Source organism: Carcharhinus amblyrhynchos, chromosome 12 (genome assembly GCF_965287045.1).
Source record: "Carcharhinus amblyrhynchos chromosome 12, sCarAmb.v2.hapA, whole genome shotgun sequence".
NCBI lineage: Eukaryota > Metazoa > Chordata > Chondrichthyes > Carcharhiniformes > Carcharhinidae > Carcharhinus > Carcharhinus amblyrhynchos.
In genome coordinates, this window is record NC_137335.1 from 69,524,107 (window position 1) to 69,548,879 (window position 24,773).

Genomic DNA, 24,773 nt, shown 5'->3' on the forward strand with positions numbered 1-24,773 from the left:
AAACCAGAGCACTGGGAGAATGTGCAGACTTTATACAGGCAGCGACCCCTGCTAGGGATCGCACTTGGATTCCTTGGCGCTGTGAGGCAGCAGTGTTAAATATTACAGTTGTTCATCGATTAGAGGAATTTGCAGTTATTTTTATCTCTCCAAACTATTTGGGTTTCAGGAAGTGAGCAGCTGGATCAGTTGGTGGAGAAGGATAAGTCAGGAACCGGGATTTGATTACTCACAGGATGTTGATACATTCATTCAAAATAAGGATGTGGGAGAGGAGTGACCCCGGTCTCAGGGGAATGAACAATCTGCAAGGTGATGAAGTGGGCCACTAGCTCAAAGACCAGAAGTATGGGCTCGAAAATCCGGTGAATAGGATAAAGAGACAGGGAGGTTAAAGGAGATTACCCCCAGGGAATGACTTTTGCCGGCAAATGGTGGCCAGACTGATTGCAGTACAAAGGATTGCTGAGACGTGTTTATTACAGATCTGTTCAAATAAAAAGAGTTGAAAGTTAAGCGTTTTCTAATTGAAAACAGTTCCAACTGAAGTATTACATTCCAGAAAAAGTGTGATGCAGATATCGTTCATCGATATAATACAAGACTGTCTGCAACACAGGAAAACAAACATTTCATTATATCCTTTTAATGAGCACATCACCACAAAAGTCATGTTTTAAAGGCAAAGAATGCTGAGACATTTGCAAGAATGTACAATGTGCACAAGCATAGGAATTTATAATATTTTCCATTAGCACATCTCTGAAGCCATTTGAGTCAACTGTTTTATTTATGAAGGCTGAAACATTTAATAGTTTCAATATATGGCTGCTGCCTAAGGAGCCAAAAGTATTACTTTATATTACATACAATAAATTTGACTGACATGGTTAACTCTAACTAGCAATACTGGAGTCATTGATTTGAAGCAAGAGAGACAAAATGGAGACCTGGCCTTTTAAAAAATAGAGTGTTTTACAAAAATGGAACAATCCTAGTTCACTAATGAAAATGGATACTTGTAATGACAACTCACAAATAGGGAATGACTGCTGGGCTGGATGTGCTGTGGAGATTTTCTCTGGTGAATTACGGGGAGGCAATGGCCTAGTGATATTATTGCTAGACTGTTAATCCAGAAAGTCGGCTAAATGTTCTAGGGACCCTGGTTTGAATCCTGCCAGAGCAAATGGTGGACTTTGAATTCAATAAAAATAATCTGGAATTAAGAATCTACTGACGATCATGAAACTATTGTCGATTATTGGAAAACCCTTCCTGGTTCACTCATGTCCTTTAGGGAAGGAGATCGGCCGTCCTTACCTGGTCTGGCTTGCATACGACTCCAGAGCCACAGCAATGTGGTTGACTCTCAACTACCCTCTGAAATAGTGTAGCAAGCCACTCAGTTCAAGGGCAATTAGGGATGGGCAATTAAAATTGGCCAGCCCATGTTTCATGAATGAATAAAAAGATTCAGAATATGGAGGTTACAAAATAAGGTGAATCAAGTTTTCTTTTGGAATAGTATTTTGATTTGATTTGTCACATACAAGTATACAGTGAAAAGTATTGTTTCTTGCGTGCTCTACAAAGCATACCGTCATTAAGAAGGACTGTAGCAGAATGTAGTGAGCATTATTAAAGAGTTTAAAATAGTTAGAACGAAGTTTTAAAAGCATAGAAGAGTGGTAAAGATAAAATTAGAAGGCATGCTGGGCACAGCTTGCAAGTAGTATCAAAAGGAAGCCAAATTACTGGGATCTTCATCGCAATACAGTTGAAATCAAAACTTAGCTCAGGACTTTTCTTAGAACAAAGTTCATAAGGACTATCTTAAAATACCAATATGTTCCTGTATTATATATCTTCACTATCTACAAATCCAAACACAAGCACATGATGGCTTCAGTGAAAAATGAGGGCATTTCTATTTCAGATGGAGTATAATTATTCTGAGAGAATTGAGAGGGGGGAGATAGAAGGGGATCCCATTCAACAATCTGGGTAAGTCAAACATCTTTTACCTTTGGGTTTCCACTTTTGTGCTGAAGGGGTAGAATATAAAAGTACGGAAATGTTGCTGAAACAGTACAGTAAGTATTCTCACAATACCAGGTTGAAGTCCAACAGGTTTATTTGGTAGCACGAGCTTTTCGAAGCGCTGCCACTTCATCAGGTGAGTGAAGAGTTCAGTTCACAAAACAGGGCACATATAGACACAACAGTACACGGCATTAATGAGATCGCATCTGGAGTATTGTGCAGAGTTTTGGTCTCCTTACTTTACGAGGGATGTAATTGCATTGGAGGCAGTTCAGAGGATGGTCACCAAATTGGTTCTAGAGATGGAGGGTTTGTCTCAGAGAAATCGAGCAATTTAGGCCCACACTCTTGAGGCCAGAAGGAGGAGGGGTAATCTAATTAAATAACAAAATGCTAAAGAGTATTGACAGGGTAGACAGAGAGAATGTTTCCTCTTGTGGAGCAATCTAGGACAAGAGGTCATAGTTTTAGGATAAGTGGATTTAAAAGAAAGATAAGAAATTATTTCTCGCAAAAGATTGTGAATCTGTGGAATTCACTGCTCCAGAGTGCAGCAGATGCTGAGACATGGAACAAATTTAAAGTGAAGATGGACAGGTTTTTAATTAGTAACGGGCTGAAGGGTTATGGAGAATGGATCGGTTGGTAGAGCTGAGACTGAGATGCGATCAGCTATAATCATATTGAATGGTACAGCAGGCTTGAGGATTGAATAGTAAATTCCTGATCCTAGTTCTTTATTCTTGTGTTTTTTTTCTAATTCAGACTGTTAGCTGTTTAAAAAGGAACAAACATGATTGTTGTGGGCTTTCAGTCACCTTCTAGCCTGGAATTGAGCATGTTACCAGCTAAGCCAAGCTGAGGGTAATTTACAAATTAAAGGGTCCAATAGGTCAACTTTTGTCATTTCCCTGATGGTACAGTCAGCGGAAAGGAAAAATCCAGGAAAAGAGTTTGTTTTTGGGAAAGGCAAACTGTTTAGCAATTAGAGATTCCTATTTTATCATAGAATTCCTTCCTGCATCCACCACCCCCCTTGCATAATTTGAGGATCCCACATGCCACCAGTCAGATTGCACTGTCTCACTTTGATGTGGATTTCTTGGTGATCAAGTTACAAACAAACCCAGAATGCTGCGGCTCTGCAGGGGAGACTAGCTGGCAGCATCTCTGGAGTTGTGGAACCACTTCAAGCATGTCTGACCCACCATATCCTGCATGCTTCCAGCACCAGCTTCCAGGGAAAGTCACAGCATGAAAATTCCAAACACGCAAGTCAAATATTTTCATTAGTGCCAGGGAGCTAAGAAAATCATTGTGCAACAAGCGGAAACTGAGGATATGAAAAGCCTGAGGCACTGGGGTCAAAACAAATTGCTGCGGAATCTGAAACCAAAACAGAAAATGCTGGAAAATGTCAGCAGGTCTGACAGCATATGCGGAGAGAGAACGGATCCAACGTTTGAGTCTGCATCCAGCGTATCAGTTTACATTCTGCATGTAGCCCACCCTAGAAGAGGCATCTTGGAAAAGCATGATACTGAGGCAATAATGGAAAAAGGTCAAAAGCATGCCAGAGTGAGAGAGAAGTTTCTGCTGTGTAAAAGACTGAAGGGAACACCATTTCTGATCTGTAAAATCTTCTACTCAATCGCTTTAGTGAGTTGAGCGGTTAGGGCTGTTTTCGCTGGAGTTCAGGCAAATGAGGGGGATCTCAGAGACTTATAAAATTCTAACAGGACTAGGCGGAGTAGATGGAGGAAGGATATTCCCTTTGGTGGGGCAGGGGGTTGTCCAGAAACAGGGGTCACTGTTTGAGGATTTGGGATAGACCATTTAAGATCGAGGTGAGGAGACATATCTTCACCCAAAGACTGGTGAGCCTGTGGAATTCATTACCACAAATGCCAAAACATTGAATGTATTCAAAAAGATGGCTGGACATAGCACTTGGGGCAAATAAGATCGAAGGTTTTGAGGAGAAAGCAGGATTAGGCTATTGAGTTGGACGATCAGCGATGATGATGAATGGCGGACCAAGCTCGAAGGGCCAGATGACCTCCTCCTGCTCCTTTCTTCTATGCTTTGCTTTTCAAGTTACCATGTAGCATCACCACAATTCCATCTTTGCTTTAAATTGTAAAATTCTATACTTCCTTTTCTTTTTGACATTGAGCCGCAGCTAGAGAACAGTTAATAATTCTACTGTACGAAGGAGCTGGACTAACTTTTAAAATAATTCAACACTGCAACCCTCCTATCGCCCCATCCAAGTTATACAAAACCTTTTAAGAAAACGGAAAATGAGCCAAAGTATTAAGAATATAACTTAAGATAGAAACTGTGTTTCTTACTAAAGCTTAAATTTAAATTTATTAGTGTCACAAGTAGACTTACATTAACACCGCAATGAAATTACTGTGAAAATCCCCTCGTCGCCACACTCTGGCACCTATTTGGGCACACTGAAGGAGAATTCAGCATGCGCGTCTTTGGACTATGGGAGGAAACCGAAGCACCAGGAGGAAACCCACACAGACATGGGAAGGATGTACAGACTCCGCACAGTTACCCGGGATTGAACCCAGGTCCCTGGTGCTGAGAGGCAGCAGTGCTAACCGCTTGCCAGCATGCTGCCCAAACACGACCTTAAAGAATACAAAACCTTAAAGAACACCACTGAGAAGCTAGGTTGTTTAAGCTTTTCATCTTGGACTCATCGGAACAAATGCACAAACATCAAATTCCAATCATCACAATTTATCTCCAACAACACCGAAAAAAATGAAGCATCTCAAAAATTTGAGCCGGTTAAATAATCTGTTTTGCACCATTACTTTCCACCAAGAGGGTGCTGCCGCTGTCCACTCAAAATAAAAGAACATTCTGTCTACCACACAACTGAGCAACATCATGTATGAATTTCAGTGTCAGTGGGATTCTAGATACAGAGGCCGTACGTCCCAATGATTGCTAATCAAACAACATGCACCTCTGGATGTTTGTAATAAGCCAGAGTACAGACCGTGTCCTGTGCTTACAAAATGAAAAACAAAAATGTCTGCTGCTGAATGTGATTCTACAGCTGGGCAGCACTTGTTGAATGCGCCAGTAGCTACACTAGCAAACAGTTTTAGAAAACCAGTCTAGCTTGACTCCTCTACAATCGGTGCAAGTGACATATTAATATGCCTTGCACGGTTTTTGAATTACCTGGGAATTTAGGGAGCCTATACACCCCATTGCTACTTTAACGCAACACCCTCAGCCAAGACTGAATTGTTATAGAATCCTATAGTACAGAAAGAGGCCATTCGGCCCATCACACCTACACTGACCATAATCCCATCCAGGCTCTATCCCTATAACCCCATGCATTTACCCAGCTAATCCCTCTGACACTAAAGGGGCAATTTAGCATGGCCGATCTACCTCACCAGCACATCTTCGGACTGTGGGAGGAAACCGGAGCACCCGGTAGAAACCCAGACAGACATGGGGAGAACGTACAAACTCCACACAGACAGTGACCCGAGTGCAAGACGAAAAGCTTCAACGACAAGTCCTGCTTTTCAGCAATGTTCAAGTCCTGTACTACCAAGTGACTGTTTCAAAACCTGAAGAGCCATATCTTTTAAAACAAAAACAATTCTTACCAACCTTTAACCTTACAAAATGAACTGCAATTTGGTCCATGCAACAATGAAATACGGGCCAGAAACTGCTGGTAGTTCACAGTATTCACCGTTATCAGTACATACAGAATTGCTGGATTCGCACCAAAAGTAAACCGTCCTCAGACATCCAAGGTTGAAATTTAACAACGTACTTTCTCACCCTGACATGCCACTCAATCTTATGGTGTCCAGAAATTAAGTCTTTAAGCTGTGGAATCCAATTCCTGTAGGCAGTTAACTGTTCAAGATTGTTGCATTTCTCGCTCTTTCAGTTCTTTCTTTCCCTTACTCTTTCTTTGTTGTTACAGTAGAATAGGATAGTAGAATGGCTCCTCGCTTTATTTTGTATGTTGTAGCTTCTTACTTTACCTGACATTATGTCAGAGTTAACAAGTAACATCTAAAGCATAGTGTTTCTTTGCAGCAATCAGCTTCCAGACAAAGTCCCACAAATGGTTAATGAGGAAAGCTAATCAAATAGATGTGTTTGTCCAGTGCTTCAGGAACATAGATTGCCTAGGAACTGGAAGAACTATTCTTTCAACATGGTCAAAAATCTCTTCTTCACCCACTTGAACAGATAGGTGGTTGCGCAGATTAACTGTTTCAATTAAAAGACAGCACTTCCATCAGAGTAACACAGGGCAGGGGCAAGTGTGTGTTCAGGGCTGAAACCTTGATGAAGCAGGAGATGAGGTTAGCTCATTATACTGGGGATGTGCTGATGTCTGTGATCATAATTTTCCAAAGCCAGAGTTGAGTAAAGGATCAGGGTAGTCAAATGAGGTAAAACTGAGTCTTCACCTGATGCAATTCTTCAAAGCCATCCCAGCCTTCAGCTAAGCTGAAGTGTTATATCAAGCCTAGGAGTGGGTGCAATGCCTCATCCTGGATCTTGTTTCATCAAGATCAAGATGGGATGCAAAGTCTTATCAGCTTGCATCGTTTGTCCCTTATGTAGGGACCATGAATGGACCCAATTTGAATCTGCTTTTTTTTGATTAGAAATAAAGTACCAAAAAGTACAATAATAAAAAAAAACGTAGGCAACAAGGTTCCCAGGCTGTCTCTCTTAAAGCTGTCCTAGAAATAAAGGACAACAGGTGTCCATGGGACGAACAAACAAACTGCCAAGATAGGGGACAATGGGTATTAAGGCAGAGGTAGAAGTGGCTGGAATGGTGTGTGGAGAGGGGGAGAAGAGATGGGGCTGGGGGAGCGAGAGAGCGTGAAAAAGCGAGAGAGCAAAACAAGAGAAAGAGAGTGTGACAGAGAGAAAGAAAGAGAACGAAAGAAAAAGAAAGGAGGGAGAAAGAGGAGGGAAATGTGAAAAAGTGGGGAGAAAAAGGGGGGAGGAAGAGAATGACTTTCAGTTGAAAGGACACGTGATTTCCTAGATCACTCATTGTTTCACTTCCATTGTCAAATTCAGTGACAGTCAACTCCAGTTTTCCTTTGCTACAGAGAGGCAGCTGCCCTTATCACTCATTCATCCCTATTGTCAGTGTGTAGCAGCTCAGTCAGTCAGTCAGTCCCTAGTAAAGGGTATATTGTGACTGGACTAAAATCTACTCTCAACCTGAACCAACTCCTCTAAACAAAAGAGCCTATACCGGTTTCCAAAAAACATCTTTCATTGAAGCTACATATTTGTGGCAGTATCATTTCAGGTTATCTCACTCCTCTATGTCAGATCAGTGACAAGTGAAGTGGAAGACAGAACTTGGATTTGCAATTATTTTATTTTACTATACCCAATTTTAGTAAAAGGCTTTTGTTTTTAAATAGTGCTCGTCACGGTTACTTTACAGCCACGAATGTGTTCTTTGGAAGTGCAGTTTCTAATACCATCCAGGAATTGTGGCAGCCAATTTGAGCTCAGCAAATGCCCAACAAACAGCAGTATGATAATGACCAGATAATCCAGTCTTACAGGCGGGGGATTGTGCAATATATTGGCCAAGAGACCGGGAAAACTCCCCTACTTTTTTTTTGTAAAAAGCGTGCCATGGGATGTTTAACAGCCACTTCAGTAGGCAGTTTAACATTGCAACTGAAAGATGGAAAAACACACTTGTACGGCCAAAAGCCACCCACTAATGATGTCCTATTTACTCAAGCCCCTATAAAACCCTCTGCGTAAATACAAGGAAATCTCACGAGGAAAGTTTGCTATGATCACAGCACACACTTATTATAAAAGAATGCATTACTTCATAATTATTTATGATTTATAGCCACTGTCTGAATATTTAGGAAGCATTTCATCTTCTGAATAATTTACCCTTTCCACTTTTATTACACCCATATGGTCTAGGATTTTTATGCAGACATGATACATCCCAGCAATTTTTTCCCCCCCTTTGCCAGAGGCATGGTCATCTGGTTTAGTTTCATGGAAAAAGTAAACAAGACAATGCCATCTTAGAATGATGTACGGTTTAAACCCTGACACATAAGAACGGTGTTTGGATGTGTCAAAATAACTGTTTGCAAACTGACAGAAGTGATTAACTCTTGGCTGAAATTTTCACTTGGAACTGTCAGGCGCAAGTTTACCATCCTGCTCACCACGGGAATTGTAGTGGGCGAGGGAATGGATCATGCAAAGGTCCATTGATCTGGGCGGGCTTTCTCCGGAATTGGGCCAAACATGGCCAGGGCCAGAAAATCCCACCGTCATGTTCATTGGAACTAGTGGCGGGGGGGAGGCAACTTGGTCACAGTTAAATAACTGAATTATCAAATTTGTTTTTTGGGCTGCTGTAAGAGTTAATCCCATTGTGGGTTTGCCTTTTATTTCAAGTGGTACTCGTCCCCAATTTTAGATCTCCCATCATTGCCCATTACCACAAAACAGACTGCTTCCCTTCAGTCTGGCCCACAGATTTCGTGACCTCACTCAGTCATTAACCAACTGAGGAAATGACTTTTCTCACCATTTTGTCTCAACTTCGTTTCCAAGGTCACTTGTCCCAGTCAAGCTGGTGGGCTGAATGAGACAGGCAAGCTCATTTTCAATCCTAAGGTTAGTTACCTGAAGGCACGAGTCCCCCTTCAAGACTAGGCCCCGTATTATTTCACCCCCACTTTATTTAGAGACATTAAACCAAGTGTCAGAGATGCTATATTTCGCATTAAATATTTTTTAAATAGTCATGTTCCTGTCTTCCCTCTCGCATACAATTCCCCAACACTATTTGCACAATTGCAGGGGAGTTCTCCCCATGGTATTCCAGCCAACATTTTCCCCTTAACTGGCACCTAAAATAAGACAATGACGTGTCATTTATTTCATCACTGTTTGGGGAAGTTTGCTGTGTAGAACTTGGCTGCTGCAATGACTACACCTAAAGATGCTTCAGTAATTTGAATTGCTCCAGAACATCGAGGTTATGAAAGGTGCTACAGAAATTCAAGTTCGTTCTTGACTCAGTCTTGTTCATATTTGTAACATAGCAGGTTGGAGTATCACCGGGACATTCAGGTAACAGCCTTTAGCACCAACGTGCCACCCCACTCCTCAGGGCCTTTTACAATTTCCTTGAAGGTATGTCCTACTGAGGCAAGATGTCAACAACTGTTTGGTACCTCAAGCAAGTGTGAATTCGGACAGCCTGTGTAAACAGGGCAATAGATTCCGCATGTGAACACAGAACTGTTCTTGCCCAAGGAAGTCACAAATATTTCTCAGAGGGCATCACCAAATTGCAAAAAGGCACTTATTTTGTGGTTCAAAAGTACCAGGGACAACACGTGTACCTCAACTGCTACAACAGCAGAGAGAAAAAGCAACATTAACTACGAATCATACCCAAGTGCTTCTAGTCTTTAAGGTTTAAGATTAGACTGTTACCTTACAAATTAGAACTGATCTCTCGAAAGTAAAATCCTGTTTTGGTAAACTGTAGCCCACGTTGCAATGACTAAGAACAGGCTTAGCTCAGCCAATGAAACCAATCCAGTTCAAAAATATGAAGGTGCAGTGCAATGCAAGAAAAAAGATGTATTTATATGGTGCTTTTCACTGCCACCAGATGTTTCTAAGCATTGACAGCCAATGAAGTGGAGTGTAGTCACTTCAAGTAGGAAATGCAGTACCACAGTAAGCTTCCACAACCAGCAATGTGCTAATGTCCAGGAAACCTGTTTATCGTGATGGTGCTCAAGGCAAAAACAATGGTCAGGGGACCATGGATAAGTCCCCTAGTCTTCTTCAATATGATGACAAGGAATCTTTTTACATGCACCCAAGAAGGCAGCATTGGGATGGAGAGAAAAATCTTGATTTAAATGCTTCACCCAAAAGGGACAACACCTCCGACAGGGCAGCACTCCCTCAGTACTGCACTTGGGTTAGCTTTGGCTTTTGCATTCAAGCCCTGGAATGCAACTTGAATCCAGAACCTCGGGGGCAGTGGGGGGGAACTGCATTACCCACTGAACTACAACCTGTATGAAAAAAAGGTGGCAAACAGAACGACAAGTACTCCTGAGCGTCAACATGTCTTGCAGGATATTACCACACGAAACCATGGGCAGGATTTTCAGGCCATGCTCACCCCAAGATCGGAAAATCCCACCTAAGGTCAACGGGCGTTTGCATGGTCCACTTCCTTGCTTGCCACAATTCCCATGGTGGGCAGGATGCAAAAATTTCACCCAATTGTGTCTGCAGGATTCTGAGATTCCAACGTCCAAAGACATGCAGGTTAGGTTGACTGGCCATGCTAAATTGTCCCTTAGTACCATGGGGATTAGTAGGGTAAATAAGTGGTGTTATGGGTTGGATCTGGATGGGATGGTTGTCGGTGCAGGCTTGATGAGCTGAATGGCCTCCTCCTGCACTGAAAGGCTTCTATGATTTTCTATAGTAGAAACACAGAAGAATCCGAGGATCATTGAGCAAAAAGTGGCCAGTATGAAAGAGATAGGGTGCAGGATGAAAGTTGGGGCTTGGACAGACAACCAGAAATTCTAAATGAGCCTCAGAACACACACGTCGTACTGTACAATAAAACTGAATAAATCAGGCATGGGAAATGTATACACTGGCACTGATTTTTTTTTTAGGTCAACTATTTCGACACAACCACCGTCTGCAGTAATCTACACAAGCTTACAAAACTAGAGGGGGCAATTGCTTTCATCTCTGCCTCCAAAGCATGCATTTGTTATTACCCAATGACAAGTGAAGCACACTGCATTTTCGTGAGAATGTTTTTTCAAAAATCCTTCAAAAAGTTTCAAACTTATCAAAAATAGCATGACTGCCATCAGCTTTGAGCCAACACAGAAAAGATTAAAGAAAAAGACTTTTTGAAGAAGAATGCAACTTTGTGATCCATTTCAAACAATTTAGTCACAAACAGAATCTTCAGTCAAGTGATGTGAACCGTGCACTGTAGTGTTACAGAAGGGCAAGGGAACATTAGTACAAGCTGCATCTCTCCACTAGTGTGGCAATGGATCCTCTGATCGCTTTACCAATAGGACTTAATTGTGCTCGGGGAAGGAGTGGGTGTTGGAGCACTATTCGAAATGGAGTTGTAACCTTGTGTTATTCCTTTCATATGGCCAGTGCTTGCAAAACAAGCTCCGAGACATTTATAAACCAGTAAATCATATTTTCAGTTCAGGCACTGGAGAGACAGCAGGAATATCATGAGCCAGAGCGAGAAGAGGAATCATAGTGACAAGCAGGATTTTGCCACAATATAGCAGCTTCTGGATCAGAATGCAAACCAATCAATTATTTCTAAATAGCAAGTCAAATTAAATTGACATCTTTGATTATCTTCTGACAGAAAATGTCAACATACATTTCTAACAGTTAAATATCGATTTTGCACTTCCCTTGATGCCACAAAGTGGCTCAGATTAGAAAAAACATCCTGAATGCTTGGAATAAAAAGGGAAAAATCGCTCAGATTCCAGCAGAATTAAATCTTAATGCCTAGCTTCCCAGCTACAGGCGTGCATTGCTCCTTTTGATAACCTTAACCCAGGCAATATTTCAGCTACCTCCCAAAACATTTCACATAATCACAAATGTGTGCACTAGACTACTTATCGTTTTACTTTAAAAACGAACACATACACACACACACGCACACGAGAGACATGATGTGGAGGTCGGCATAGTAAGAAGTCTCACAACACCAGGTTAGGCCAAAAGGTTTATTTGGAATCATGAGCTTTCGGAGTGCTGCTCCTTCTCAGTTGAATGATGGAGCAACACTCTGAAAGGTCATGGTTCCAAATAAACCTATTGGACTTTAACCTGACGTGGAGAGAGATGATGCACTTGGGAAGACAACCGGCAAAGGATTACACTATGAATGACAGAACCTTGGATAAAACTGAATCATAAAATCCCTACTGTGCAGAAGAGGCCATTTAGCCCATCGAGCTTGCACCAACAACAATCCTACACAGGTCCTTACTCCATAACGTCACACGTTTATCCGGCTAGTCCCTCTGACACTAAGGGGGCCATTTAGCATGGCCAATCCCTCTAACCTGTACATCTTTGGACTGTGGGAGGAAACTGGAGCACCTGCAGGAAACCCATGCGGACAAGGGGAGAACGTACAAACTCCACACAGGCAGTGACCTGAGACCGGAATTGCACCAAGGTCCCCAGCGCTGAGACACAGCAGTGCTAACCACTGTGCTAATGTGACATCCTGAACATCAGAAGGATCTTGAGTATATGTCCACAGTCTTCAAAAGGTGGCAGCGCAGGTATATGAGTTGATTATGAAGGCATGTGCAATACTTGCCTTTATTAGAGAAGGCATAGAATACAAAAGCAGGAAAACCATGCTGGAACTGGTCAAAACTCTTGTTATGCCATGACTGGGATACTGTGCGCAGTTCTGGTCACCACAGTATAGTAAGGATGTGGTTGCAATGGAGAGGGTGACAAGATGATTTAACAGGATGCTGTCTGAGCTGGAGGAACTGACCTATGAGGAAAGATTGGATAAGCTGTGCTCCTTGGAACAGCAAAGGTTGAGAGGGGATCTGATGGAGGTGTGCAAGATTGTGAGGGGCAAAGTTAGGGCGGATAGGAAGGTACTTTTTTTTTTAAAAACAGGAATCAATAAACAGGGAACATACATTTAAGGCAAGAGATTGAAGGCTAAGAGGAGAATTGAAGAGAAACATGTTCATCCAGAGGGTAAGGGAGTCTGGAACTGTCTGCCTGAAAGAGTCATTGAACCAGGAAAATTGGTTTGGACTTGCAATGTTTTGACTTCTCAGCACATTTTTCAGGAACCATTGTATTGCAAGTCCAAGGATTTCCTGGGAAATGCAGCTGATAACAGTTCCTAATTTTTGATATGTGTGTGTGCATATAATGTTCAACAAATTGTCCTGCACTCAATGTGGCATGGCACATTCATTCAACAGTTAAGGTCCCACTTCTGAATCCTTTTTTTTAAGAAAGACTTTACTGCAAAGCTGCCACAGTTAATTCAATTACCATCTGTACCGCTTCAACCTTGACCTCTCAGATTCACACATCTTGAAGCGAGGAGAGCAGAGCAAGAAAACGTTGTGGTCATATTGGTTGAAGGCATGTCTTTATCAACATTACCTTTGCGACCTTCTTTAACCCCTAGACTGTAGCTCTAACCAAATTGCTACTTCATTAAAAACCCTTAGCTTAGACTACAGTATTCACTCTTTCTACTCCTGTTGGTGCATTTGACATGCTGTTCCCTTTCAATAAAGGATTTTGAAACATTTTCAAATGTGTAATATTTTAGGGATTCGAAGTAGCTGTTATTTATGTATTCAAGCATTTGTTTTAATCAATCCTAAAACACATTCTACAGCCGTATGTTGACACAGTGGTTACGGTGACTCAGTGGCACAATGGTTAGCACTGCTGCCTCACAGCACCAGGGACCTGGGTTTGATTCCCGGCTTGGGTCACTGTCTGTGTGCTCTCCCCATGTTCTGCGTGGGTTTCCTCCCGGTGCTCCAGTTTCTTCCCACAGTCCAAAGACATGCTGATTAGATGCATTGGCCATTCTCCCTCTGTGTACCCAGTCGCTGGGTGGTTCCTAGGGGATTTTCACTGCAACTTCATTATGGTGTTAATGTAAGCCTACATGTGACACTAATAAATAAACTTAAACCTAAAGCGGGGAGAGAAAATTATTCTTTACGATCGCTATGGTCAGAAACATTTACACTGTGTGTAACAATGGCTCCAGTGGTTCTTCCAACCAGCCTTTAAAGAAATACCATCTGAAATGCAGAAACATGGCAGCAGATGCATGACAAAAGCTAATCAGGGTTATCAATTTAAAGTGAGGCGGGGGTTGTGGAAGAATCTTCAAAAGTCTAGTGAATAAACTCTTGGAATTAAGCTTTCATTGAAGTTGAGGAGAATGTAAAAACATTCAACACTGCTAACAGTATTAAAAATCACATACTGGTGGAAGGTAGACAACTCACATTCTGGTTAGTGCTCAATCAATTGCAGACTTGAATGTCAAAAGGAACTTTCTACTATCATTTGATGGTTTGTTTTCTGGATCACTTGAGGTACAAACATTAAACTAAGAAATGTAAACTATCTGCCCGGGTGACAGTCTCAGAAGTCCATCTTTCTCTGAGAAGGACCTTACTTTCCACGCATCAGTGGTGGCTGTCTTTAAGAGAGGAGCGGTTTACTGCATCCTCAGTCCTTTGGAGCAGCTCAGAGGTAACAAATTTGGAATAGAAATTAGGAGTAAATTAAGCCCTCGGTTGGACAATTTAATGACAGCCAAATGAAAAAGCCAGAGCAGAGCATCCAAGAAGCTGGATCAACCTCACTATCTCCATTAGAACCTGGAGCTTTCTACCAAGTGTTAGCCAACCTGGGTTGGGTTCGGGAAGAAAGGGGACATGAGACAGAGTATCAATGTACATGCAGCCAATATGTACAGTGCATACAATCTGCGATATAAATATAGTTGCTGCACCTCTAGCATCATTTGCTTGTGATCTGGATGTGATGGATATTTAATCATTGGTCCATTATCGTTTGGCTTCAAAATTTGCAGAGAACTAATTGTAGGCTTCTCCTTTCTTTTTTAAAATTATGACAACATGAAACTCTGCACAACAACTTGGGCGGGCATTGTGGCTTGCATTGCTAGCTCACAGTGCCAGGGAGCCCAGGTTCAATTCCAGCTTTGGGTTACTGTCTGTATGGAGTTTGCACGTCCTTCCCCGTGTCTGCATGGGTTTCCTCCGGTTGCTCTGGTTTCCTCCCACAGTCCAAAGATGTGCTGTTTAGGTGGATTGGCCATGCTAAATTGACCCTTAGTGTCAGGGAGACTATTTACGGTAAATATGAGGGGTAGGGCCTGGGTGGGATTGTGGTCAGTGCAGACTCGATGGGCCGAATGGCCTCCTTCTGCACTGTTGGGATTCTATGAACATCACAGCCATGACTAGACTTCTAAATAAATTGGAAGTGATGAAGGGCAGAGTTACAAAATCTTGTAACCAAGTCAAACTGCACAGCCATTTTTGTACCCCATTACTACTGTGTAGAGAATACAGCAGGATTCAGATGACTGCAGGACAGTGCAACATATTGATGTCCCAGCAATAAGTGTTCACCTCAGCTGTGTTATTTTTTCCTGATGTGGATGTGCCGGCGTTGGACTGGGGTAAACACAGTAAAAAGTCTGACAACACCAGGTTTTAGTCCAACCGATTTATTTGATAGTAAACTCAAGCTTTCGAGGGGACTCCCTCTTCCCCTCAAAAGCTTGTGAGTTTACTATCAAATAAATCGGTTGGACTAAAACCTGGTGTTATTTGTTCCTTACAAGGACCAACTCCAAAGCAACAATGATCCAGATATCTTGCTTATCCCGAGCTCTGAAATAGCATGCAACAAGGAAATAACGCCAGGGATAAGGTATCACTCGCAGTAAAGAAGTTGTTCCTTTAGCTCCTGTTGCACTTCAGCACAAACTGTTCCCAGAGATACCCGGTACTCAAGGTTGTCCTTTACATGCCATCTGCCTCAAGGGGCAGAATAATCGAGTCAAGGAAACCTTGATTTGTGGCCTTATAAATTAAAAAGTGACTTAGCTATCTCAGACATTTGTTGCATAATCGAGTCTTTTTTTTGCATTTGGTGGACTGTGTTCAGTACTACGCCACTTCCTCCCCCGATTAACTCTTTTTTGTAAGATACAGCAGGCAAAGTTTATTTATTAGTCACAAATAGGATTACATTAACACTGCAATGAAGTTACTGTGAAAATCTCCTAGTCACCACACTCTGGTGCCTGTTCAGGTACACTGAGGGAGAACGTAGCAAAGCCAACGCACCTAACCAGCATGTTTTTCCCAAATGAGGGGGGAAACCAGAGAACTTGGAGGAAACCCACACAGACATGGAGAGAATGTGCAAACTCCACCGGGAATTGAATCCAGGACCCTAGCGCTGTTTAACCACTTTGGTTACAGAAATGACCCCACACCCACGTGATGACTGCTGACTTCACTTGCTATGCCCTTTGCTGAGCCACAAATTATGGGTTCTGAGGGGAATGCTTCCTGGCTCCCTGTCATTCCAACTACTTCATCTTGCCTGGGACAGAGAGAGACGTCTTTCAGTCATACCAGCATGATCCTCTTTATCCTGCACTATCATTCTCTATGCCCACACTTCCTTTCCTTAATTCTCTCCCATAACTTGGCACCATGGTGCCCATCTACCAGTTCCTTCTAAGGTGGACAGTGGATACCACGCTATACTTGGTACAGCAGCACACGCACTTAAGGGACTGAAGCTTTAAACAAAAAGATCACCGATTTGAAATTCATACACAAGAACTGACTGATTCATCATACAAGCTCCTAAATCAATATATTTATTCATTTCGGCAAAGCAAACCCTTGCTCTCTCATAGGGCTTTTCCTAAGCTTGCCCCTTTAAATGGTGCTTTTAAGACTATCGCTGTCTTCATGATTACCATTGCCAAGGCACCTCCTTCCTTTTAACTGAGACCATGTTTATACATTGTTCTAGATCCTGGAATTGAGTTGTTCTTGCACAGTGCAGGCAAAGGACCCCGAATATTGATGGGAAAGCTCATTTGGCATATTTTAGTTCAGTTGCCTAAAGAAAATTATAAACCCCCTTTAATTGTCTCTTAAACGCATCAAAGTTTGTGTCTCCGCCACTTTGCCCAGAAGTGCTTTACAAGTGTTAACTACTCTGCATGAAGGGCTTGTCATAAATCTGCTCATCACCAATTTGCACTGTGCTCTGCATTCTGCATTTATGATGCATCTCGAGATAGTGTTCCAAATTTACCTATTTCACCCCCCCCAACCCAATAACATTGCGTATTTTGGGTACAGGTAGAGGATCCCTCCTTAATTGCTAATTGAAGGGTTCCAACCTTCTCTCAGAAGGTTGGCTGAGGGGATGACAGTCTATTAAAAAAAATACTTTGCAACCACAAACTTTAAATGTCAAACTTGGTTACCTTGTAGGGTAGCAAAGGTTCCCCCCCCTCCCCCCTCCAAATTTTTGGCCACAGAAATAGTATGGCTTTCCATTACTTCAGAGAGAAGACTGGTTTGTGCTTTGGAAAGTGAAAACGCAAAAAACGTGCAACAAATTTGATGCTTCCTTAAGTGAGCGACTAATAGTTTATTTATTCATGTCACAAGTAGGCTTGCATTAACACTGCAATGAAGTTACTGTGAAAATCCCCTAGTCACCATACCCGATGCCTGTTCATGTACACTAACGGAGAATTTAGCATGGCTATGCATATCTTTTGGACTGTGGGAGGAAACAAGAGCACCCATAGGTATTCCATGCAGACACAGACAGTGACCCAAGCCAGCAATCGAACCTGGGTCCCTGGCACTGAGGGGCAGTAGTGCTAACCATTGTTCCACCATGCCAGGTAAACAGATAAATTTTTGAACAGTAAAGGAATTAAGGGTTATGATGAGCAGGCAGGCAAGTGGAGCTGAATCCACGAAAAGATCAGCCGTGATCTTGTTGAATGACGGAGCAGGCTCGAGGGGCCTGATGGCCTATTCCTGCTCCTAGTTCTTGTGTTCTAAACTGGTGACTGGTAGAAGGCCACGTAGAAAACACTTCCACGAACCAGCAATAGGAAGTGGTTTATTCTAGAGAGAGTTAAAAGGTGGAGAATTCTCGATACTCTGATTCTCTGTAGCATTTTCCTTGGTTTCTGAACAAGGGTCGACACAGCTTAAGTTTTTAAAACTGTGTGTATAGTGGCGTTTTATTGGAACCCAATACATGACATTTGCAATGTAACTCAATATTGTAACGTTCAATTGTGAACGCTGCTACTGCAAAAGGAATGTGCTCCGAGTTCAGGCACTTTTTTGTGCACGGAGGTCAGGAATAAATGCTCCCAATTTGGTCTGCCATGAATTAAACTGGAAAAATCTGTATAAAAATAGGTCAGGACACAATAAATGCTCATAGTGCCCCTTAAATGAGGCGAGTCAAATCTAAACCTTTTGCTCATTTCCACAGGCTACAAAACATTAACCTTCTTACATTCCATAAAGCTGAGCATACACTTTTTAAACTGTGACTTATTTTGTACAACCCCGTGTTAACCTTACATAACTGGACTCAATGAAAGCCTTGCATTGGGGATTTTGCCACCAGGTGGAAGATAAATGCAGAGGTATAAGATGGCAAAATATTATTGCTTTGAATTTCCTACTGCTATAGCATGAAGAATAGGCAGAGAATCAGATTACGCTAAATAAAGGATTGTTTTGGAATGAAACAGTAGCTGAGCTACAAGGCCAAATGTGTAGCATCATTGCATTACTACACAAGCTAACATGTGGCTTTGAGTGCTGGGGGTTAACTGCCCTGTTCCTGACTGCTTAGTTCCGAAAGCTTAGTGCTTTGGTTGCTGCTGGGTTTTCTTTTTTTTTTGTGTGTCTTTAGTCCCAATACTCACATTCTCATACAAGGCTTGGAGGGTCTCCAGGTCAACCACGGAATTGTCCAAGTTCAGAACAGCTGTCAAAAGGGACAAAAGAAATAGTTGTCAGAATGATGACAGGTCAGTTGTGAAAGGTTAATAAAGCACAAGAGTGCTCAATGGCTGCAGAGGTGACCTGCTAGTCAGATTGGCTTATGGGCTTTGGCTGCGCTAATACTTGGAATTGTGACCTGCCAGGAATTACAAAACTAGCAACACTGACAGAGCCAGGTGTCAACAGCCACAGAATTCCACCCAGTGTACACAGGCTCCATTATCACAGCCAAAGCCAGAGATCAGAGGGATGCTTCAACACGAGGCTTCCCGCCTGACAGAGAGAATTAGAAAAGCAACACCATAACAAAAACGGACACATTCTCAGCTCTGCTTAGGTGTCAAACCCCGCAATGACTAATCCAGCACCGAATTCGCCAGTTCACTTTTAAGACCTCGACAAGGGTCAAATCCTCCGCGCGTAAAATCTGACAGCCTTGGTGGAGATTTGGAATATTTTCTTAACCCATTCCCACAAATTTCTATGCAAGACACTATGGGAGGTCCGCACTTCTCACGGAATCGCTCATTATTAATCCGATTGCGCTGCGCGTCTGTGGAAATTGGTAACAGACTTTCAATTAATTCAATTTGCTTCTTGACAGCAAGATCACTGCAGTGCATATGTTTGAAATGGTCGTGTGATTAATGGCAACATAAACTCAATGCATTTTGTGTGTGTTATATAGGGAACTGACAGTATCTACCCATGACCTGTATTTACAATACTTTGGAGATGATGTTTTTGTATATACACTTTTCCAGGGAGCAACATATCAAATCGTATAAAATGCAGCACATGGCCTGTCATTCTGAAGGGTCTGCTCCTACTCATTTTGCTTACAGCCGAACTCCAGTCAAGCCTTCAATGCAGAAGTTACAACAGTTTATGAGGCAACTGAAGAATCAGCATCACCGCTGTGATTAGCTTTCACAGGGTCATGAAAAGCCTGGAACTTTTAAAAAAAAATGCATTCATAGAATCCCTAGTGTAGAGGCTGCCATTTGGCCCATCGAGTCTGAACCAACAACAATCCTACCCAAGCCCTATCCCCGTTACCCCACATCTTTACCCTGCTAGTCCCCCTGACACTAAATGGCAATTTTAGCACGGCCAAACAAACCTGCACATCTTTGAATTATGGGAAGAAACAGGAGCACCCGGAGGAAACCCACACAGATAGGAGGAGAATTTGCAAACTCCACACAGACAGTGACCCAAGACCATAGCGCTGTGAGGCATCAGTACTAACCATTATGCCACCTCTATTATTCGTGAATGAGGTGTCAGCATCTCTGACTGGGCCAACATTTTTACTGTCTCTCGCCAATTGCCCTTGAACTGATGGCCTTGCTAGGCCATTTCAGAGGGTATTTAAGAGTCAACCGCGTTGCTATGGGTCTGCAGTCACACATAGGCCACACCAGGTAAGGACAGCACATTTCCTTCCCCAAAAGCACATTCGTGAACTGGTGGGTTTTTAAACTATAATGCTTTCATGGCTATCATTACTGAGATAAGTTTTCAATTCCAGATTTATTAATTGTAATTCCACCAGCTGGCATGGTGGGATTTAAACTCAGGTCTCCATCGCATTAGGCTGGGCCTCTGGATTACTCATCCAGTACTTGTATCAATACATACCATTTCCCCCAAGAATGTTGAGAACACAGATTGCCATGGTGTATTAATCCCCCCATCACACAATTCTGACTAAACGGTTGCAGCTAGAATGTTTGATAAAAAATGGCCAGCTTTTCTCCCTCTTGCCCCACTTTCAACTCTGTCAAAAGGCATGTTGAAAGTCTGACAACACCAGGTTTTAGTCCAACCGATTTATTTTATAGTAAACTCACTAGCTTTTGAGGGGTTTCCCTCTTCAGGTGAATGGAGAGTTCTGGCCTCAGACAGAGCATATACAGCACAGACAGTTTACAGATTACGGATTAGAATAACTAAATAAATTGGTTGGACTAAAACCTGGTGTTGTCAGACTTTTTACTGTGTTTACCCCAGTCCAATGCCAGCATATCCACATCAAAAAGGCATGTTGGTCAGAGGATCCCCATAGTGCAGAAAGCAGCCATTCGGCCTATCAAGTCTACACCGACAACAATCCCACTGAGGCCCCATCCCCATAACCCCACGTTTACCCCCCCATTATTTGTTACTTATATTAATGATTTGGTTGAGAATTTAGGAGGCATGGTTAGAAAGTTTTCAGATGACACCAAGACTGGTGGCATAGTCAACAGTGAAGGTTACCTAGGATTGCAACAGGATCTTGATCAATTGGGCCAGGGGGGCTGACGAATGGCAGATGGAGCTCAATGTGGACAAGTGAGGTATGCATTTTGGTAGACCGAATCAGGACCGGACCTACTCAGTTAATGGTGGGTGCTGTGGAGCTTTATAGAATAGAAGAAATTTAAAAGTACAGGTTCATAGCTCCTTGAATGTGGAGTCACAGGTGGGCAAGGTGGTGAAGGCAGCATTCGGAATGCTTGGATTCATTGATCAGAACATTGAATGCTGGAGTTGAGGCGTACAAGACATGAGTAAGGCCACACTTGGAATACTCTGTTCAGTTCTGGTCACCCTATTATAGAAAGGATATTATGAAACCAGAAACAGTGCAGAAAAGATTTACTAGGATGCTACAGGGATTTGATGATTTGAGCTATAAGGAGAAACTGGACAGACTGAGACTTTTTCCCTGGAGTGGAGGTGGTTTGGGGGTGATCTTACAGAAGTCTACAAAATAGTGAAGATCAGCTTGATGGCCAACATCTTTTCCCAAAGGAAGTGGGATCTAAAACTCGAAAGCAAAGGTACAAAAGTGTCCAGAGGGAAAATTTTTTCACAGAGGCTGATAAGTATCTGGAACGAGCAGCCAGAGGCAGTAGTAGTGGTGGGTACAATTATGCCTTTTAGAAAGCATTTAGACAATTATATTGATAAGATGGGTACAGAGTGCTATGGGCCAAATGCAAGCAATTGGGACTAGCTTAAAATGATAAAATCTGGGCAGCATGGACAAGTTGGGCCGAAGATCTTGTTTCCATGCTGTAAACCTCTATAACTCTGATCCCCCTGACACTAAGCAGCAATTTAGCGTGGCCATTCAACTTAACTTGCACATCTTTGGCATTGTTCTATAGACTTGATTAACTTGCCAAAATCAAAATTCTTCATGCATGAGCTTAGAGGAACTCAGAACGCTCAAAACCGCTCATTTCTCTCCTGGTCCAATGTTCAGCAATTCTCATTAGATAGCTACCAGGTGTTGAATACTGATTGATATTCCCACTCCTTCAGCATGGGTACAGTATCGAATGATAACAACTGTACTGTCATCGTGACCAAGGTCAGCTAATTAAACACAGACCAGGCTTCAGATTGCTTGCTGTTGTAGTGGCCATGAAGAACATGGGGGATCATTAATAGGTCACCCCATGAGCTTTGTGAAGAAAGAGTTCCCCTATTAAGTGAGCGGGAGTTCCGCCAGTGAGAAATGAGCAGCGGGAGTTTAAAACCACACACTCAGCCTGGACTGGCTATTGTAGGTCCAGAGCTTAGAAGTGGAGTTGCTCTAAGCCATGGTCGCAACTTTTCCTTTGTTAAATAAAGCAGCATGATACTGAAAGGCTGGCCCTGGTGAGATTATCACACTCACCACAACCAACTTACATGCAGCTTTTACAAGAGCAAACAGGGAAAAGTTGTGTTACTTGAAGCTTAAAAGTCATTGAGCTAGTTTGCACTTTTATCATGATTCACATTGATGCTCAAGTACAGGGAATGTTGTCAGAAGTGAACTATAAAGTAAGAATTTTAACTGAAACCAAACCCATTCAGTAATCACAGTTTTTAAAATTAGTTCATGGGACACTGGCACCTCTGGCTGGCCAGCGTGTAATGCCCACCCCTAGTTGTCTTTGGAGTGTAGTTGAGATTCAACCACATTGCTATGATTCTGGAGTCACATTTAGGCCAGGTAAGGATGGCAGATTTCCTTCCCTAAAGGGCATCAGTGAACCAGATGGGTTTGTCTGACAATCGACAATGCTTTCATGGTCATCAATAGATTCTTAATTCCACATATTTTTTATTGAATTCAAATTCCACCATTTGTTGTGATGGGATTTGAACCCAGGTCCCCAGAACATCAGCTGTGTTTCTGGATTAATATTCATGCGATAATACCACTGGGCCATCGCCAGTTCATTCCCTCTAGCTTAATGAGCAGATACACTACAAACCAACCAACTTTTAATCCTCCAAAAACATATTTTTAAAATGCTATCCACTTGATTGCACTTGAATATTGGTTAGAATTGTGAACATCAACTTAGTGGTGAAATATCAATTTACTAATCTCCTCCCTCACTGTCATGTTTCCAAATAGTAACTGTTCACATTAAGTAGCTTATTATATCCTGAAAACATAAGGCATAGAGAAAGCAGAGATTCACTTGCCTTAGGTTGACACTTGGGACTCTATTCTCAGATTATTCAAAACAGCAATTGGAAACATTGGTGTGTGTATATACGTTGCACAGCTTGGCTTATATGATCCATTGGCCGGAACTTTACTGTCCCACCTGCCATGACAATCGGAGCAGGCAAGGGGCAGACCATGGAAAGATCCATTGACCTTGGATGGGATTTTATGGTTTTGGGATGAGCGAAGCAGTAAAATCCTGCCCACTGTGGCCAACCATTAATTTAAAATTAAGACACACCTAAATCATTGTTACTTAAAAACATTTAAATGGTGCTCCTCGCACAACCAAAACAAGGTTATTAAATAAATGTGATGCCACATACCATTTACAATAAAGGATGGAAAAAAGGCAATTAGAAGCAAATACAGTGGTTTATACTGGCTAGTTTAAAGACTAGTTTACTAACTTTAAATTCATCATTGATTCAATAGAGAAAAGTGCAGAATTATAGAAACCAACTCATCTCCACTGGTCATGAAAAAGTGGAATGTCCACTTTATTGGGGCATTTAATACAAACAGATATTTTTCCTACATTTTTACAGCCCGACCCATTCCTAGGACGGGCTGTTCATACCGCATGACTTCACACAGACGGGATGACTGCTGCACATCAGAGTCCACAGAAACACTGCACCACCTAGAAACCAATACGCTTGGGTGAGGATCACAAACAAGATGAAAGCACGGCACAGAGGCTATTGACATTCAGGAGACATTGCCGAGATGTACGGTCAGGTTCTCTCAGCAGGATTCACAGCAGTGTTCAGATAGCCTCAAAGAGAGTAGGAGAACATCCACCAATTTGCATATAAGACATTATTTGTGCATTCTAACATTATGCCGGCACCCACTATGGGTACTTAGTCAATAAGTCAGTGGAATTTGATCTGAACAATGCTGAGGAGATCAGGATATGTCTGTTCATGTAGTGAGTAAGATTTTAACATCAAGATAAAAGCAAATTACTACAGATGCTGGAATCTGAAACAGAAAATGTTGAAAAATCTCAGCAGGTCTGCATCTGTGGGGGAGAGAGGAGAGAGAGAGAGAGGAGAGAGAGAGAGAGAGGAGAGAGAGAGAGGAGAGAGAGAGAGGAGAGAGAGAGAGGAGAGAGAGAGAGAGAGAGAGAAGAGAGAGAGAGAAGAGAGAGAGAGAGAGAGAGAGAGAGAGAGGGAGGGAATAGAACCAATGTTTTGGGTCCGGATAACTCTTCATCAGAACTGAAGGGATCTGGAAATAGGATCAGATTTATGCTGCTATGGGGTGGGGAATGGCTGTGGTAGCTCTGGGGGCTAGATAGCAGGCCAGCAATAGGTGGAGGCTAGGGAGAGATTGACAAAGATGTCATGGACAAAAGGGAGAAGGGAATGTAAATGGTGATCATGGCCAAGAAGGGTGCTGATAGTGCCATATTAAGAGATCAGAATGTGTTAATAGTAGAACAAAAGCAAGCAGTGTGT

At 42.3% G+C, this 24,773-nt stretch overlaps 1 protein-coding gene across 1 annotated transcript in view; it reads right to left on the reverse strand.

The window, feature by feature from the left end:
* The window catches only part of fmn2b (formin 2b), a 409,270-nt gene that overhangs the window by 156,102 nt on the left and 228,395 nt on the right, over nucleotides 1-24,773 (reverse strand). The window contains 1 exon segment of the mRNA XM_080199671.1: nucleotides 18,725-18,786. Coding sequence (XP_080055797.1) covers nucleotides 18,725-18,786 — 62 coding nt within the window.